The sequence below is a fragment of the Hemitrygon akajei genome, chromosome 7 (genome assembly GCF_048418815.1).
Source record: "Hemitrygon akajei chromosome 7, sHemAka1.3, whole genome shotgun sequence".
Taxonomy (NCBI): Eukaryota; Metazoa; Chordata; class Chondrichthyes; order Myliobatiformes; family Dasyatidae; genus Hemitrygon; species Hemitrygon akajei.
Genome location: NC_133130.1, coordinates 120,843,663 through 120,859,628, shown reverse-complemented (window position 1 = coordinate 120,859,628; position 15,966 = coordinate 120,843,663). Strand labels below are relative to the sequence as shown.

The 15,966-nt window shown below is 40.4% G+C and overlaps 1 protein-coding gene across 2 annotated transcripts in view; it reads left to right on the top strand.

Moving 5' to 3' along the window:
- Positions 1-653: 653 nt before the first annotated feature.
- The window catches only part of LOC140730875 (ubiquitin-conjugating enzyme E2 L3), a 94,932-nt gene continuing 79,619 nt past the window's right edge, over positions 654-15,966 (top strand). The window contains exon 1 of one of the 2 annotated variants that reach the window (XM_073051853.1): positions 654-781. In XM_073051853.1, the coding sequence (XP_072907954.1) occupies positions 755-781 (27 nt within the window). In that variant the 5' untranslated portion in view covers positions 654-754. The remainder of the gene's footprint in view (positions 782-15,966) is intronic. The other variant, XM_073051855.1, reaches the window with a different exon arrangement.

Genomic DNA, 15,966 nt, shown 5'->3' with positions numbered 1-15,966 from the left:
GGTTTGGAGTTTTTTTTCTTGCGGGGGTGGGGGTGGATACTAACTTTACACGACTTCCATTTGGGTGCTTCTTCAATTATTATATTTTGTATTATATTACCATTGTATGTTTATCTTGCACTGTATTAATTTCCTATTTCGTTCTTGGGGTTTTTTTTTGTAGTGTTGTAGAAAATGCATTAAAAAAATAGTAACGGAGCAGTGCAGGCTGTCTTCCTAAAGGCCATCACCATCTCTTTTGTCTTACTGATGTTGAGCTGCGTGTGATTCCGCTGGCACCATTTGACAAAGTCCTCCACCAGGGCCCTGTATTCATCCTCCTGTCCTCCCTTTATACACCCTGCAGATGACATGACTCAGTGCTGTGTCAGGGTAAACAGGAAGGGAGCCAATACAGTCCCTGTGGCACCCCAGTGCTGCTTATAGGCATGTCTGAAACACAGCTCAGAAGCCACACAAGTTGTGGTCTGCAGTCAGGTGGTCCGTTATCCAGGAAGTGCCATTGATGGATATCTATGTTGAGATAAGGTGATAGAATGCCCTGCGAACACGGAGAATCAGCGCACACATGCCCCGTACATGTTGCCCAGGATCCTACTCGCGTGCGTCAGCACGTTCCTGCCCAGGCACACGATGACGCGCCTGGGGTCTGATTGCGCCTTCCGAGCGCCCGCCCCCGGAGCCGCCCTCTGATTGGACGGCGGAAGCGGGTGAGCAAGCGCCGGTTCATTGTGGGAAGTGAAGGATCGTCAAGATGTCGGCCAGCAAGCGGCTGTCGAAGGTAAGTGTCGGTGTGATGGCGGGGGTTTGCGGGAAATAAATCCCTCGGGTGGGAGAAGAGAGGCGAGAAATCTAGACGGCTTATTAGCTGGGGTGGAAGGGGGAAGTAGGTGGGGATGTCGGTGCGAAGCGGGCAGACAGGCCCTGGGCTGGAGGGAGGAGGCAGCAGCGGTAGCGGTAACGGTATTTTCGTCGTCAAAATCGGGGCGGCCTTCCTGTCCATTTCGTGGCGCCGCCTGCTGTCCGGCCCAAGGGAGGCCTCGGGCCTTTTGCACATCGTGTGTGTGTGTGCGTGTGTGTGTTAGCCGATCTAAGGGCCCTGTAGCTCCTTCTTCCTCTTCCTCCCTCGCCCCCGTCCCGCCGCGCTTAAAACCGAAAGCAGAGTCGGCCAGAAGGGTTACTGGTTCTCCGGAGAGGGGAGGGGAAAACGTGCCCTCTGTCCTTGACTCAGCAGTTTCGTTTCCCCCGGGGGGGGGGGGGGCGTTGGAAGTCACAACTACCGCAACATCTCCCTCGTCCTTATCGCCAGCATCATCTTATTAAAATTCGAGTTGCTTTCAGGGGAAATTGCAGTGAAGCTAACACGCGCCTGCTATAATTAGACTATTATATAATACCATTATTAGCGGTGGATATTCCCCCCCCCCCCCCAAAGCCAAAGCAGGGAGTTCCTATAGTGTTTTATAATTTCAAGTGTTTTTCAGTTTCTGGTCTTCTCATCTCCTTATCCTTTGTTTTTTTTTGTTTTGCTTCTGTACCTCATTTGGTACTGATTTCGCAATAGTGACGTGAAATGCAGTCTTCCGCATCTCACTACACATGGATCTTTACTCCTCTCCCCCCCCCCCCCCCCCCCCCACCGTCCCCAGTCCTGAGGAAAGATCTCGGCCCGAAACGTCGACTATATTCATTTCCATTGATGCTGCCTGGCTTGCTGAGAACATCCAGCACGTGGTTTCTTAGGTTAGATTGGTTAACCTGAATCTGAATTAATTTGTCCAGAATACTACAGATTCTAGGTGCACACTGTTTGGGTTAATTTGATTGAAAATTTATAATCTGCTTTTCTACCCAGGAGCATCTAATCTGTCACTTGCAGAGAAAGAAAAGCAAGTATTTGATCCTTTATAGCAGGGGTTTCCAACTTTTTTTATATAGCATTGCTCTATGGCATAAGGCAAGGGGTCCTTGGACCCCACGTTGGGAATCCCTGGTTAATAGGGAAGTTTATTCCTCTCCATAGATGCTGCCTGACCTGCTGAGTTCTGCCAGCATTTTGTGTGTGTGTGTGCACATGTAAAACTTAAGATAAATACTGTATTAAAGCTGTTTGGGAAAAATATGCTCTGGAGATGTTGACATTTCTGGCAAAAAAAACACCTGAGCTTGCCTCTGTGTCTAAATTCTGTGAGTAGGCTTTCGAATTGGTTGTCAGGTTAGTTTGATGGATTGATTTGGACCAAACTCTAGTAAAGACATTTCCATTGAATTTTTTTCAGAGGAGTCATTCTGTTTTGTTTCAGTCTTGTTTGCCAATATTATTGTGTGCTGTGTCTGACATGGGCGATCATGGTTGTTCTTGACTAATTTTTTGACAGAAGTGGTTTGCCATTGCCTCCTCCTGGGCAGAGTCTTTACAAGACGGGTGATCCCAGCCATTATTAATACTGTTCAGAGATTGTCTGCCTGGCGTCAGTTGGTTGCATAACCGTGACTTGTGATATGCATATCACCATGCACCACCTACTCTCCTGGCTTTACATGACCCTGATCTGGGTGGAGGGTAGTGTTAATCGGATGCTACGCCTTGCCCAAGGGTGACCTGCAGGCTCGTGGAAGGAAAGAGTGCCATACACCTCCTTTGGTAGAGATGTATCTCCATCCACCACCCTTGTATACCTCTAATTTCATTCTATATCAATTTAGTCTTTTGGACCTGATGTCTTTGTATGTCCTTCTTATCGTGTCCACGGATAGTCTATACATGGCCCAGCCAGAACTGGACACATTTTTGAGCCGTGTTGTTGAATTTGGCAAGATCTGCAACAGCACAGGGTTCCTCTAACGATGGGCATTGCAGGAGATGTTGCATAGTTTGTGGCTCAGTTCCACATTCACAAGTTGTTGGGCTGGTTGTATATCCTTACTTGCTTTGTGACACCTTTGAACGACCTACACCAGTCCTCAGTCTGTTAAGGCACTTTCAGGTTGCCCAGTTGCAATTAGCTCCTGGGGAAGGCTTTCATCCGGTGGAATTTCCATTGTTAGGGGTTGTTTGAGACTGGCGAGCTGGTCTTTCCACAAGGCGATATGGACTTCAGATGGAGTTGATTGTAATGGAACAACACTTCATGAAGCTCTTCCTTGACTTTAGGCGGCTGGGTGTGGGTGTATGGCCATGTAGAGGGTGCCTCTCATCTGATGTTTGACGGAGTCGTTCTTTCTTGCTGGCTACCGTTCTTATATCAGGGAGTGATATCCACCAGGATGTATATAGGCTGTTGGTGTTTGTTGGTTTTAAACAACTTGTGATAAGTGGGCAGCTTGCATTCAGAACGGCATCCATCTTAGTATGAGTAGATCTTTCCCATGCAGGGCAGGTATATTCGGCAGAGGAATAGCAAAGAGCAAGTGCAGTGGCTTGCAATGTTTTCGAGCTTGCTCCCCATTTTGTGTTAATGAATTTATTCAGGATGTTGTTTCATGTGCTCAGTTTTGCATTTGTTTTATTGATGTGGTTCTTGAAGGTAAGGCATCTGTCAAGGGTGACTCCTAAGTAGATAGGGTGCTCGCAATGCGTCAGTGTTGCTCCACACCAGGTTACTTTAAGCTATCGTTTGGCATCACAGTTCCTGAGGTGGAATGCACAAACTTGCGTCTTTGATGGGTTTGCGTGGAGGTGGTTTTCTTCATAGTAGGATGTTAGTCCCTCCAAGGCCTCAGAAAGCGTTTCCTCCACAGTGTTAAAATTAGTGCTTTGGGCAGTAATGCATAAGTCATCAGCATATATAAAACAGCATGTGACATCATCTATAGATTGGTCTTCGTGTAGATGTTGTCCAGCAGCGGTGCAAGCACACTTCCCCAAGGAAGACCATTCTTCTGAATACTTCTCCTGCTGCGCTTCCCACCCAGTTCAACATAGAACCGGTGATTCTGAAGCATGCTTTCTAAAAGCTCTGTTAAGTGAATATCTTTTGTCATCTCTAGGATCTTGCAGAGGAGGAAGATCTATGGTCACTGTATTGTAAGCTGCTGGCAAGTCTACAGAAACAGCACCTGATACCATCCCTTGCTCAAAACCATCTTTGATATATTGTGTGAGGTTGAGCAGTTGGCTTGTTGTTGATTTGCCAAGGTGGAAACCTGCTTGCTCTGGAATGATCTTCTCATCTGCAGTTGGTGCTATCCTATTGAGTATCAGGCATTCAAACAGCTTATTGATGTGGCAAAGCAGTGAGATTGGCTGAAAACTCTTAGGATCTGAGGGATCTTTTCTGGACTTTAATAGTGCTATTACATGTGACTTCTGCCAAATATTAGGTAGTTTGTGTGTTGCCAGACAGTGGTTGAACAATTGTAGGAGCCAGTTTTTTGCTTGCTGTCCAAAATGCTTTATCTGCTCCAATGCTATGTTGTCAAGACCAATTGCTTTCCTGTGTTTCAGACTAGATATACCAATTTCCAGCTCTTCCATGGTGAATGGTCCAGTGAAGCCAGGGTCATCGCTGTACTTCCTATATAGTTGTGCTCTTGGTTGCTTGTTGGTTTTTTCCATTTAGGAGCAACTGGTGTGCAACTTGGTTAGCAGACACTGGGATGTTGGGCAGCTTTCTCGGGATCACCTCCAAGTTTGCGTATGAGAGACCATGCCTTCTTGCTGTTTTTTGTAAGATCTGTTGTCTCTATTGAGGTGTTCCAAGTGTTTTGTATGTCCTGAAAAGGTTTGTATTCAAGCAAATTAAAAAATTCCGATCAATTCTCTTAATTTGATAATTGTTAGTCCTTCACATGCCTTGTGCATTGGGCAGCAATCTTGCCATTACTTTAGCATTTGTCTGTTTTTTACGAGGCCGAATTGCTATCGATGCTTAACCCAGCACAGATGGAAAGTGTACAAGGAGGTGGCCAGATTCAAATCTGGGACCACTCACCTCGAAGTCCAGTGCTAATGCCACTACACCACTAGTCAGCCAAAGTTTTATAACTAAGATGACAATTTGTCTAGTGACCAATTCCTCATGGGAGGTTAAAGTGTAAGAAATAGTTCAGGTAATAGTTTCTGAGCAAAATTCTGACTAGTGTTAAATAAACTGAATTAATTTAATATTTTATTCCATGCTGAAGATGGTGACTCAGCAAGATTCCAAGAGAAAATCAATGAATACCAGAGATCTTCCTTGGATCATTCTGCCTTATGTCAGCAGTGTTTCTAATTCATTAGGAAACTGTAAGAAAGTTGGAGAAGTAGGACTGCCCAGCTCCCCAAGCCTGAACTAGTCCTGCATAATGCTAGATGACAATTTTTTTTCGAAAGTGTTGCTTCCTCAGAATTTTTTTTAAAATTTAGGATATATTACTTGAAGCTGAGCACAAATATAATTTCAGACTATTATTGAATATAATGCATTTAATTGCATAACAGTGCTGAAGCTTTGCATCCCTGACAAGCTAAAAATGTTCTGCTGCTGATTTTTGTTTGTACTCAGTGGCTGACACTTCTCGCTTAAGTGTCCAACAATAATCAGCCAGCAGTGATGGATTCTACAAGGCCTGATACAGCTTCTACATGCCAGCAAAATCCTGGTGAAACTTTTCACCATGCTCATCACTGACAGCACCAAGATATGTAGGGAATAAGTCTAAATGGGGATGCACAAAATGAATGGTGAGGGTGAAATGCTGCAGGAGGGGTGTGGGGCAGGTGGCAGAGGAGGAGTTCCAGGGGCACCCCGGGGGTGTGGCACATGTGCAAACATACCCAGCCCTGAGGCACCAAGCAAGATCATTTGATTCGAAACAATTTGCTAATTGATCTTTATAGAATGTCTCTCTGGTGCTTCCTGCTCCCTCCCCTCTCCCCAAATATGATTCCCCTCTCCCTACCCCTTCCCGCTCTCAGTCCACAATAGAGTCCTATATCAGAATCAGGTTTATCATCACTTTCATATGTCATGAAATTTGTTTTTTTTGTGTGGCTGCAGTACAGTGCAATACATAAAATTACTACAGTACAGTGCAAAAGTCTTAGGCACCATAGCTATCTATATGTGCCTAAGACTTTTGCATAGTACTGTAAGAAAGTGAATACTTCCATTTGGTTGATAGAATGCCTTACAAATAATTGATCAGAGTAGTTGTCCCTAACTTCAGCTGTGGAGGTCCTTTAACTCTCTGTCAGAAGAACAAAGAGGACATCCAGAGGAGATGGGATCTATCACTTGTGCCAGATGACCATGACCGCAGTCACATTCACCTTGGGTTATTTGTCTCATTCTCCATTTGACTACATCTCTCATGAATTGTCCAGGGGCATTCAGTCGTTTTATGATAACAGATTAAAAGCATCGAAGCGTTTGTTCATAAGTTTTCAGTTCAATTTGTTTTGTTTCTCACCCTGACAAACATTTTCATGCTGATAGATTTAAGGAGCTATCTGTAGGTGAGTCATGGTTTCAAACGCAGCTCACTTTGGCTGGAGTGACATAGCACAGACTACAAATAAATATTAGTCTTTTCAGAGATGCTTAGACAGGCACATGAGTCAGAATCAGGTTTAATATCACTGGCATATGTCGTGAAATTTGTTGACTTTGCAGCAGCAGTACAATGCAATACACGATAGGGCAAAAAGCATAAAATTTATATATATATATTTGTGTGTGTGTACACGCATACACACACACACGCGTGCGCGCACAAAAGTTTGGGCACCCCTGCTCAAAATTTCTGTTACTGTGAATAGCTAAGTGAGTAAAAGATAACCTGATTTCCAAAAGGCTTAAAGTTAAAGATGACATATATCTTTAATATTTTAAGCAAGATTACTTTTTTATTTCCATCTTTTACAGTTTCAAAATAATAAAAAAGGAAAAGGGCCTGAAATAAAAGTTTGAACACCCCCTTTGGCAAGTATCACAGCTTGTAAATGCTTTCTATAGCCAGCTAAGAGTCTTTCAATTCTTGTTTGGTGGATTTTCGCCCATTCTTCTTTGTTAAAGGCTTCTAGTTCTGTGAGATTCTTGGGCAGTCTTGCATGCACTGCTCTTTTGAGGTCTATCAGGGACTGTGAGAACCTAGGCAAATCCTTCAGCTTGCGCCTCTTGAGGTAGTCCATTGTGGATTTTGAGGTGTGTTTAGAATCATTATCCTTTCATCTTCAGCATTTTTTTACAGACGGTGTGACATTTGCTTCCAGAATTTGCTGCTATTTAATTGAATTTATTCTTCCGTCTACCAGTGAAATGTTCCCCGTGCCACTGGCTGCAACACAAGCCCAAAGCATGATCGATCCACCCCCATGCTGTACAGTCGGAGGGGTATTCTTTTCAGGAAATTCTGCACTCTTTTTTTCTCCAAACATACTTTTGCTCATTGTGGCCAAAAAGTTCTATTTTAACTTCATCAGTCCACAGGACTTGTTTCCAAAATGCATCAGGCTTGTTTAGCTGTTCCTTTGCAAACTTATGATGCTGAACTTTGTGGTGAGGACACAGGAAAGGTTTTCTTCTGATGACTCTTCTATGAAGGTCACATTTGTGCAGGTGTCGCTGCACAGTAGAACAGTGCACCACCACTCCAGAGTCTGCTAAATCTTCCTGAAGTTCTTTTGCAGTCAAATGGGGGTTTTGATTTGCCTTTCCTACGAGCTGTTCTCTCGGAAAGTTTTCTTGATCTTCCAGACCTCAACTTGACTTCCACCATTCCTGTTAACTGCCGTTTCTTAATTACATTACAAACTGAGGAAATGGCTACCTGAACATACTTTGCTATCTTCTTACTGCCTTTTGCTTTGTGGGCATAATTCCTTTTTCAATCTTTTTATTAATTTTCAAATTCATATACATAACAACAGTAATAGTGCAAAGAGATTGGGATTACATCATTGATAATTGCATTTGCGAATATAAACTAGAAATAACTTAAGTATGCTAAGCCTCCCAAACTCTTAATGTAATTAAACATGATTTTTTTAAAAAAGTGAAAAAATATCAAAAGAAAAATAACCCAAATTGAAAAAAGAAAAAAAAAAGTATACTAAACAAAACTAAACTAAACAAAGCCAGGCTATTATATTACATCGGATAGAATCATTAATGTTGCTAGTTCCGCTCCTCTATCCATATATTTAAGGTTGATTAAAGGAATTCGGAAAGGTCAAGTTACGTCATATGAAAGTGTTGAATAAATGTTCTCCAAGTTTCTAAGTGATTGTTCTGATTTTTTCTAAACTTAAACATGATATAGTTTGGGAAAACCATTGAAGAATAGTAGGAGGGTTAATCTTTTTCCAATTTAACAGAATAGATGATCTAGCCATTAATGTAGCAAAAGCAATCATCTGACGAGCTGAGGAGGATAAATAACTATGGTAAGCCAAAAATTGCGGTAATAGGATGAAGTTGTAAATCAATACACAAAACTGTTGAAATAGCATCAAAGATATCTTTCCAGTATGTTTTCAAAAGCGGACAAGACCAGAACATGTGGGTCAAAGAAGCTACCTCAGAATGACGTATTCTGCACCATCTGTGCACCACCTTAAATTAACGCATATTTAGCACATATAGAGGAAAAGATAACTAATTGAAAAATTTTCTCCCAATTCTCTATCAGTAATACAAGTTGAAGTTCCCTTTCCCATTCATTTTTAATTTTATCAGATATACCTGGCTGTATTTTCATAATCATATCATAGATAGTAGTTATTAAATCCTTCTGATAAGGGTTTAAACCTAAAACTTTTTCTGTGATATCAGTTGGATATGAAGTCGGAAAAGTAGATAATGTAGTATCCAGAAAGTTTCTAATTTGTCAGTATCTAAAAAAATAGATCTGGGCAAATTATATTTATTAGACAACTGTTCAAAAGACATGAAACAGTTATCCAAAAATAAGTCACGAAAGCATATTATGCCCTTCATTTTCCATATCAAAAAGGCTTGATCCATAACAGAGGGTTGGAAAAAAAATTAGATATAATAGGGGCTTGACAGGATAAATTTATTCAAAGCAAAAAATTTATGAAACTGAAACCATATTCGTAGTGTATATTTAATTACCGGATCTGGTCGCCAGTATTTTAGAAAAAATCTTGGAATCCACATTCAGCAAGAATATGGGCCTATATGATGCACATTCAGTAGGATCCTTATCTTTTTTGAGATTTAGGGAAATAGAGGCTCCGTAAAAAGATTGTGGTAATTTACCTACAAATAATGCATCCTTAAAGGTTCTGCATAACCAAGGAGGAAGTATAGTAGAAAAGGATTTTAAAAAATTCTACTGTATAGCCACCCGAACCAGGTGCTTTACCATCGAAGAAATAGCATCCTTTATTTCTTCTTCCGTGATAGGTGCATCTAATGTTAAACATTCATTGGGTGGTATTTTTGGAATACATGCATTACAGTAGAGTCATCGGGAAATTCTGATTGATATAAAGAAGTATAAAATTCTTGAGAAGCTTTATTTATCTCACGATTAACCATCAGTACTGTCTCGTTTACGAATCTTAATAATCTGGCGTTTAACAGAAGCAATTTTCAATTGATGAGCCAATAGTTTGCCAGATTTATCAACAAGTATATAAAATTGACTCCTAGTTTTAATTAATTGATTTTCATTCAAGGATGTTAATAATATATTATGCTCCATTTGAAGTTCAACCTTCTTTTTATAAAGCTCCTTACTAGGAGCAGTAGAATATTTCTTATCAATTTCTTTAATCTATCAGCTAGCTTAAGTATTTCATTATTAGTTTTTTCAATCCAGCAGAATATGAAATAATTTGTCCACAGATATATGCTTTAAAAGTGTCCCATAGTACCTCGCTGGAAATTTCTTCCGTAGAATTTGTTGAAAAGGAAAAATCAATCTATTCCTTAATAAAATTAACAAAGCCCGAGTCCTGAAGTAGCACGGAATTGAATCGCCATTGTCTACTATTAGAAGATGTAGCCAATATCTTGACAGAAAGTTTCAAGAGTGCATGGTCGGAAATGGCAATGGAATCATAGTTACAATCAGCAACAAGTAGAATTAAATGAGAATCAATAAAAATAATAATCAATTCTAGAATAGTTGTGATATACGTAAAGGATTAACCAGAGTACAAACTTATGAACCCAGAAGAGGAAAAAAGATTTGAAGAGGAACTGGAAGTCACGACATTTCAGACATTTTAATAGTTTTAAATCAGCTCTGTTGAAAAAATCTAAACTAAAAATAGAAATACCCCTCCCCCACCTACAAAAGCTCAGAAAAAATAGGCCAAAGAATGGCCAAAGACTAATCTAACACTAAATCTAACCCTATCTCTCCTGAAGGCGGCTCGAAAGATATGTTTTTTAAAAAAAAACACCCACAGTCAAAACAAAACGTAAAAAAAAGAGATTCACATAAATGGATAAAAAAACTACAGTGATTAGTAGAAGAGTATTTTTTCAAACAAAGAAGAACCAGTGCCGATTCATTGTTAGTTATTTTCAAACACAAACGATTGAAAATAGCGCACTGAAAAAAAGTGTCATAGAGGAAGAAGACGAGACGACATCTTGTAATGAAAAAGAACAAAAGAATCCAAATATTTCCCCATTAAAGTTACAAAAAAGAGGAATCAAAAATCAGATTTTCTACTTAATTACTTTAAAAAACAAAAGGTTAAAAATAAAAAGAGCAGAATCATTAAAAGGAAAAAGAAAACTTGCGTAGAATTACGAAAAATACCTACAATACAAACCGAAAACGAAAACCCTTGTTATAAAACTCCAGATCTGTAAGCTAGTTATTAGCTTAAAAAAGCAAGTAGACACGAGATGAAACAAAAAACAGTACATTAATTAGTCCGAAGCTAATGAACGTTGATCATCCAGAAATCTTTGAGCTTCGCTTAGAGATTTAAATAAGCACCAGGAATTATCAGGCAGGACGATTCTCAGAAGTGCTGGAAACAGCAAAGCTGGTTTAAAATCCTTACAATAAAATTCGGACATCAGAGGTTTAAAAGCCATCCGTTCCTTTAGAACTTCAGGACTAAAATCTTCGACGAAGCGAAATTCGATTATACCTATCCGCTGCGCAGCTCGTATTAAACGCTCCTTGATGTGAACATAATGGAACCGAATTATCACATGTCTTGGTTTACATTCTCTAGGAGGTTTAGCCTGCAAAGTACGGTGAGTGCAATCGATCAACGGAGGGGAGTCCAGAACTTCTGAACCAAAGACATCATATAGAAATTGAGAAAAGTAATTTGATAGGATCCGATTATTCGTAGATTCTGTGCTTGGGCATCAATTTTCGAGGTCGATAATCTTGGATTTATAGCGTTCCAACAGTTGAGATGTTGAAGATAGATTTTGTTCGAGATCCTATGGTCTCTCTGCCAAGCAAATTTTTCGAGTTCTGAAATTCTTGCTTGTTGTAATTCAAATTCACGTTTAAATGATTTAAGATTATCTTCAACTGCTTTTAAAACTCTTTCAAATGCGGTGTGTCTTCGGCTGAGTTTTTCATCTCAGAGCTTCGACATTGTTTCAAAAGTTAATGGAGCTTGCTTAGATAATTTAGGGTCACCATCTTTTTGTCCGTTGCCGTTGGAGTCTTTCCCGTTTTTAAATTCTTGAGCTCTGGTCTGCATTTTCAGCAAATTAAAATCAAAGCTCAGAAATATATCTGGGTATAAACCCTTCAGTGTAGGTATAAACAAAATGAATAAGGGTGATTACAGGTAAAAAAAAAATTAAAAGGAATGGAACGAAGCCAGAGTGAACCTCATGTCATGAACTCCTCCTGGAGAGTCCCATTGTGGGCATAATTTATTTTGATTTTCAGAGTGCTAGGCAGCTGCTGATTGTTGGGACAAGGTTTGAGGAGTCAGAGTATTTATAAAGCTTTGAAATTTGCAGCACTTGGCCTTTCCTAACGATGACTGTGTACAAGCCATAGCCCTGACAAGCTTATTAAGGTCTAAGAACTTGGGTAAAAGTTATCTGAGAGCTCAAATCTCTTGGGGTGCACAAACTTTTGCATGCCACTGTATGATTTTCTGTTTTATATGTATTTTGATTTCCTATTTTATGCATATATATTATGATTTTCTGTTTTAGAGGTATATGTTATATAAATAAATTGCGCAAAAATGAAACTAAAAGCTCATGGTTCAATGTCCATTTAGAAATTGGATGGCAGAGAGGAAACGGCTGTTTCTAAATTGTTGAGTGTTGCTTTAAGGCTTCTGTACCTCCTTCCTGATGAGAAGTGGGCATGTCCTGGGTGGTGAGGGTCCTTAATGATGGACACTGCCTTTCTGAGGCCTTGCTCCTCGAAGATGATGGAGCTGACTGGGTTTACAACTCTCTGCAGCATATTTTGTTCCTGTGCGGTAGCCCCCCACCCACCTCACAACCCAATATCAGATGGTGATGCAGCCAGTTAGAATGCTCTCCATGGTACACCTGTAGAAATTTACGAGTATTTCTGGTGACATAACACATCTCCTCAAACTCCTAATGAAATGTTATAGTTGCTGTTGTGCGTTTTTTGTATCTGCATCAATATGTTGGGTCCAGGATAGATTCTCTGAGATATTGACACTCAGGAACCTGAAATTGCTCACTCTTTCTACTTATGATCCCTCTTTGATGTTCCCTTGCCTTGTCCTTTCTGAGGAAGGTGGAGGGATATTGACATTGTGTAGGGAGGAGCGATTTGTTTTTGGGGTTTCTTGATTTGCTTTTTAGCTGGTTTGGCACAACATTATGTTCTGTACTGTTCTATGTTAAATGGATGCTACCTCTTGATAAATTGTAAACTTTTATCAAAATACCCATACCTGGATGAATGTGGTTAATATAATACCTATTCAGAAGTGGGGGGGAGAAGAAAATTATGAGGAATGTAATCTGGTGATACATAGCAGATTTTTGACAAATGTGTGAATTTAATTTGAATTTGGTCAGGTAAATTGTGTTAGAAACTGGGAATGAAATGACACATTGAACTAATTTTAATTGACCTGCTGAATATAAAGTATTAATTTATGTACTAAAGTTTTCTTCTTCCCCCCCCTTCATTATCATTATTGATCTGAGAATGAAAATAGTTCAATAAAAAGAAGCAGGTTCATGAAGCATGAAGCAGGTTGGGCCTGTGGAAAGACAACTGAGTGAACATTTAATCTGAAGACCCTTGGGCAATCCTGTCCCCAGATGCTGTCCTACCTGCTGAATATTTCCAGCAATTACTGTTTTATGTCATTGTTACAACACCATTGAACGTTCTTGATTCCAGTGTCGGGTCTCATTTATAAATTTATGTAGGAGGATTATTGCTACATTACTTGTGAAGGATATTGGTGGGAAGAGGAGGGATGATATCATTTGAGCTAGTTGGAGGCTGTGTGTGCTCTCTTTCAGTCGCAGCAGTTGAGGTTAATTATTTCTAATGAGTTCGTTGAAGTTGATTGCGGCATCTCAGTCAAAATTAGTCACTTCAGCACAGACGGACTAAGAATAGGGACTGGTTCAGAACGTAAAGTACATAAAGGCAGACAGTCAAGTAAAGTTTACTGTCCTTTAACTGTATACAGGCAGTCCCCGGGTTACGAATGAATTCCGTTCCTGAGTCCGTCTTTAAGTTGGATTTGTATGTAAGTCAGAACAAGTACATCCGGTATTATTTAGCATCAGTCAGAAGTTTGTCTTAGTATATAGTATATATTTTACCTTTCTATGCATATAAAACACTTAAGAAACGTATGTATTCCAATAATTAAACCACTGCATTGCTTAGTAATAACTAGCTTTCATCGGGGCAGGGCCTTTCATATGCTCCATTATTCTCACTTTATCCTTTAAAGTTGTTCCGATCATTGAACGACGTAGCCTAATGCTTTTCTAATGACTGATGGTGTTTCACCTCTTTCCGATCGCTTTATTATTTCCATTTTATTTTCAATCGCGATCACTTCCTGTCAATGGAACAGAAACACTGCGGGCGGCGGATCCTGACCTCCGCCAGCTCCCGAGGTCCGCTGGGTCCTCAGGACCACCGCACTAAAATCCCCGGTTCCTAAAGTCCACCGCACTGAGACAGGTTAAATGGGACAAGTGAGTGCTGTGCTGGGTTTGGGTATTTGATCCTCCAGAATATTCCACGTGGGAATTTAAACTGGAGGTGGCAGTGTTTTTTTTTAACCCGGTACGGATGATACGGGAGTCACTGGATCGACATCAACCCAGCATGGAGCAGTCTGTCACTGGATTGAACACAGGAGCCTCCGTTCTCCAGCCTGGCGCTGATCTCACTGCGCCACCAGCTGACAAGGGGGGGGGCGGGGTCAGGGTGAATCTTGCTAAGAAAAATGTAAGCTAAATACAAAGTTACACACTCAACACAGTGTCAATGGCAACGACTTAAAATGGCAGACGGCATTGCGATCCGACTTAACATGGCGGGCGGCGTTCTTCTTCCTTGGTTTGTAAGTATGAGTTGTCCGTAAGTCGGACGTTCGTAACTCAGGGACTACCTGTACGTGTATACTGCCAATCGCAACAATGTTTCTCCACACCAGGGCGTAAAGCACAGTGGTACTCATAACACACAATAGCTTCGGGAAGTAAGAAATCTACAAATGAATTATGCACAGATAAAGTGCAAAAATTAAATATTATAGGGTGCAGTACAAATTATCTGGTGACGCTTCAAATGTGATGCGGCAAGTAGTTCAGAAGCCTAATGACCTGAGGGAAGAAACATGCCTGCGAAACTCTGCCAAGGTTAGATGAAAATGCAATTAGAAGCAAGAGGAGGCCAGTAGACACCATTCAATAAATGACAGCTGAACTTTTACAACTTATTCTTCTGCACCAAATGCATAATCCCTGAATTCACTTATTATATAAAAATCTATTGATTGCTGCCTTGTATAAGCTCAGTGTCTTAAGTGCCCATAGTGCTTTTGAATGGAGAATGACGAAGATTCATGATCCTCTGGGTTACGAAATTGCTTCTGTCTGTACTTTGAGACCATAACCCCCAGTTCCTGACACACCATTCAAGAGGAATGTCAACCTGTCACTCGTACTTGGAAATCAGAGTGACTCCATCTCTTTTCCCACTTTGCTATTCCTTCTAAAAGTTATTAATCTAGAGCAGTTAGTTCCCAAGCTTTGTTACTTTACAACTGCAACTCTATTTTCAAAGTAAATTTATTATCAGAATACACTGTCTGCAACTCTGAGATTCATTTTCCTTTGTTGTTACTCTTCTATTTCCTGCTTATTGATTACTCCCTTGTCATGCTTGTATTGAGATAAAGACCTTTTAACTGTGCAATTTTTCCCTACCCTAAAAATTCGATGTACTACAAATTTTTTTTCTACAGAACTTGTTTACCATTGCTGCATTCTAAGGCAGTGTCTTTACAAGACGGATGACCCCAGCCATTATCAATACTCTTCAGAGATTGTCTGCCTGGTGTCAGTGGTCACATAACCAGGACTTGTGATATACACCGGCTGCTCATACGACCATCCCCCACCTGCACCTGTGGCTTTACATGGCCCTGATTTGGGGACTAAGCAGGTGCTACACTTTGCCCAAGGTTGACTTGCAGGCATGCAAAGGGAAGGACCTCCTCACTCCTCCTTTGGTAGAGATGTATCTCCACCCAGCATTTTGATTGTGCAGCTTCAATTCATCTTGCACAGCCTTCACTGTGAACTGGCATTTGGCTCACAGCACTGCCACCTCTAATAAATATATATATTTGATGTTACCTCTTTTAATTTGATTTAGAATCACTTTTAATATCACTGGTATATGTCATGAAATTTGTTGTCTTTGCAGCAGCAGTACACTGCAATATATAATTTTTAAAAAAACTGAATTACAGTAAGTACAGGTCCACAATCCCTTATCCGAAATCCTTAGGCCAGTTGCATTTCGGAATTCAGTATTTTT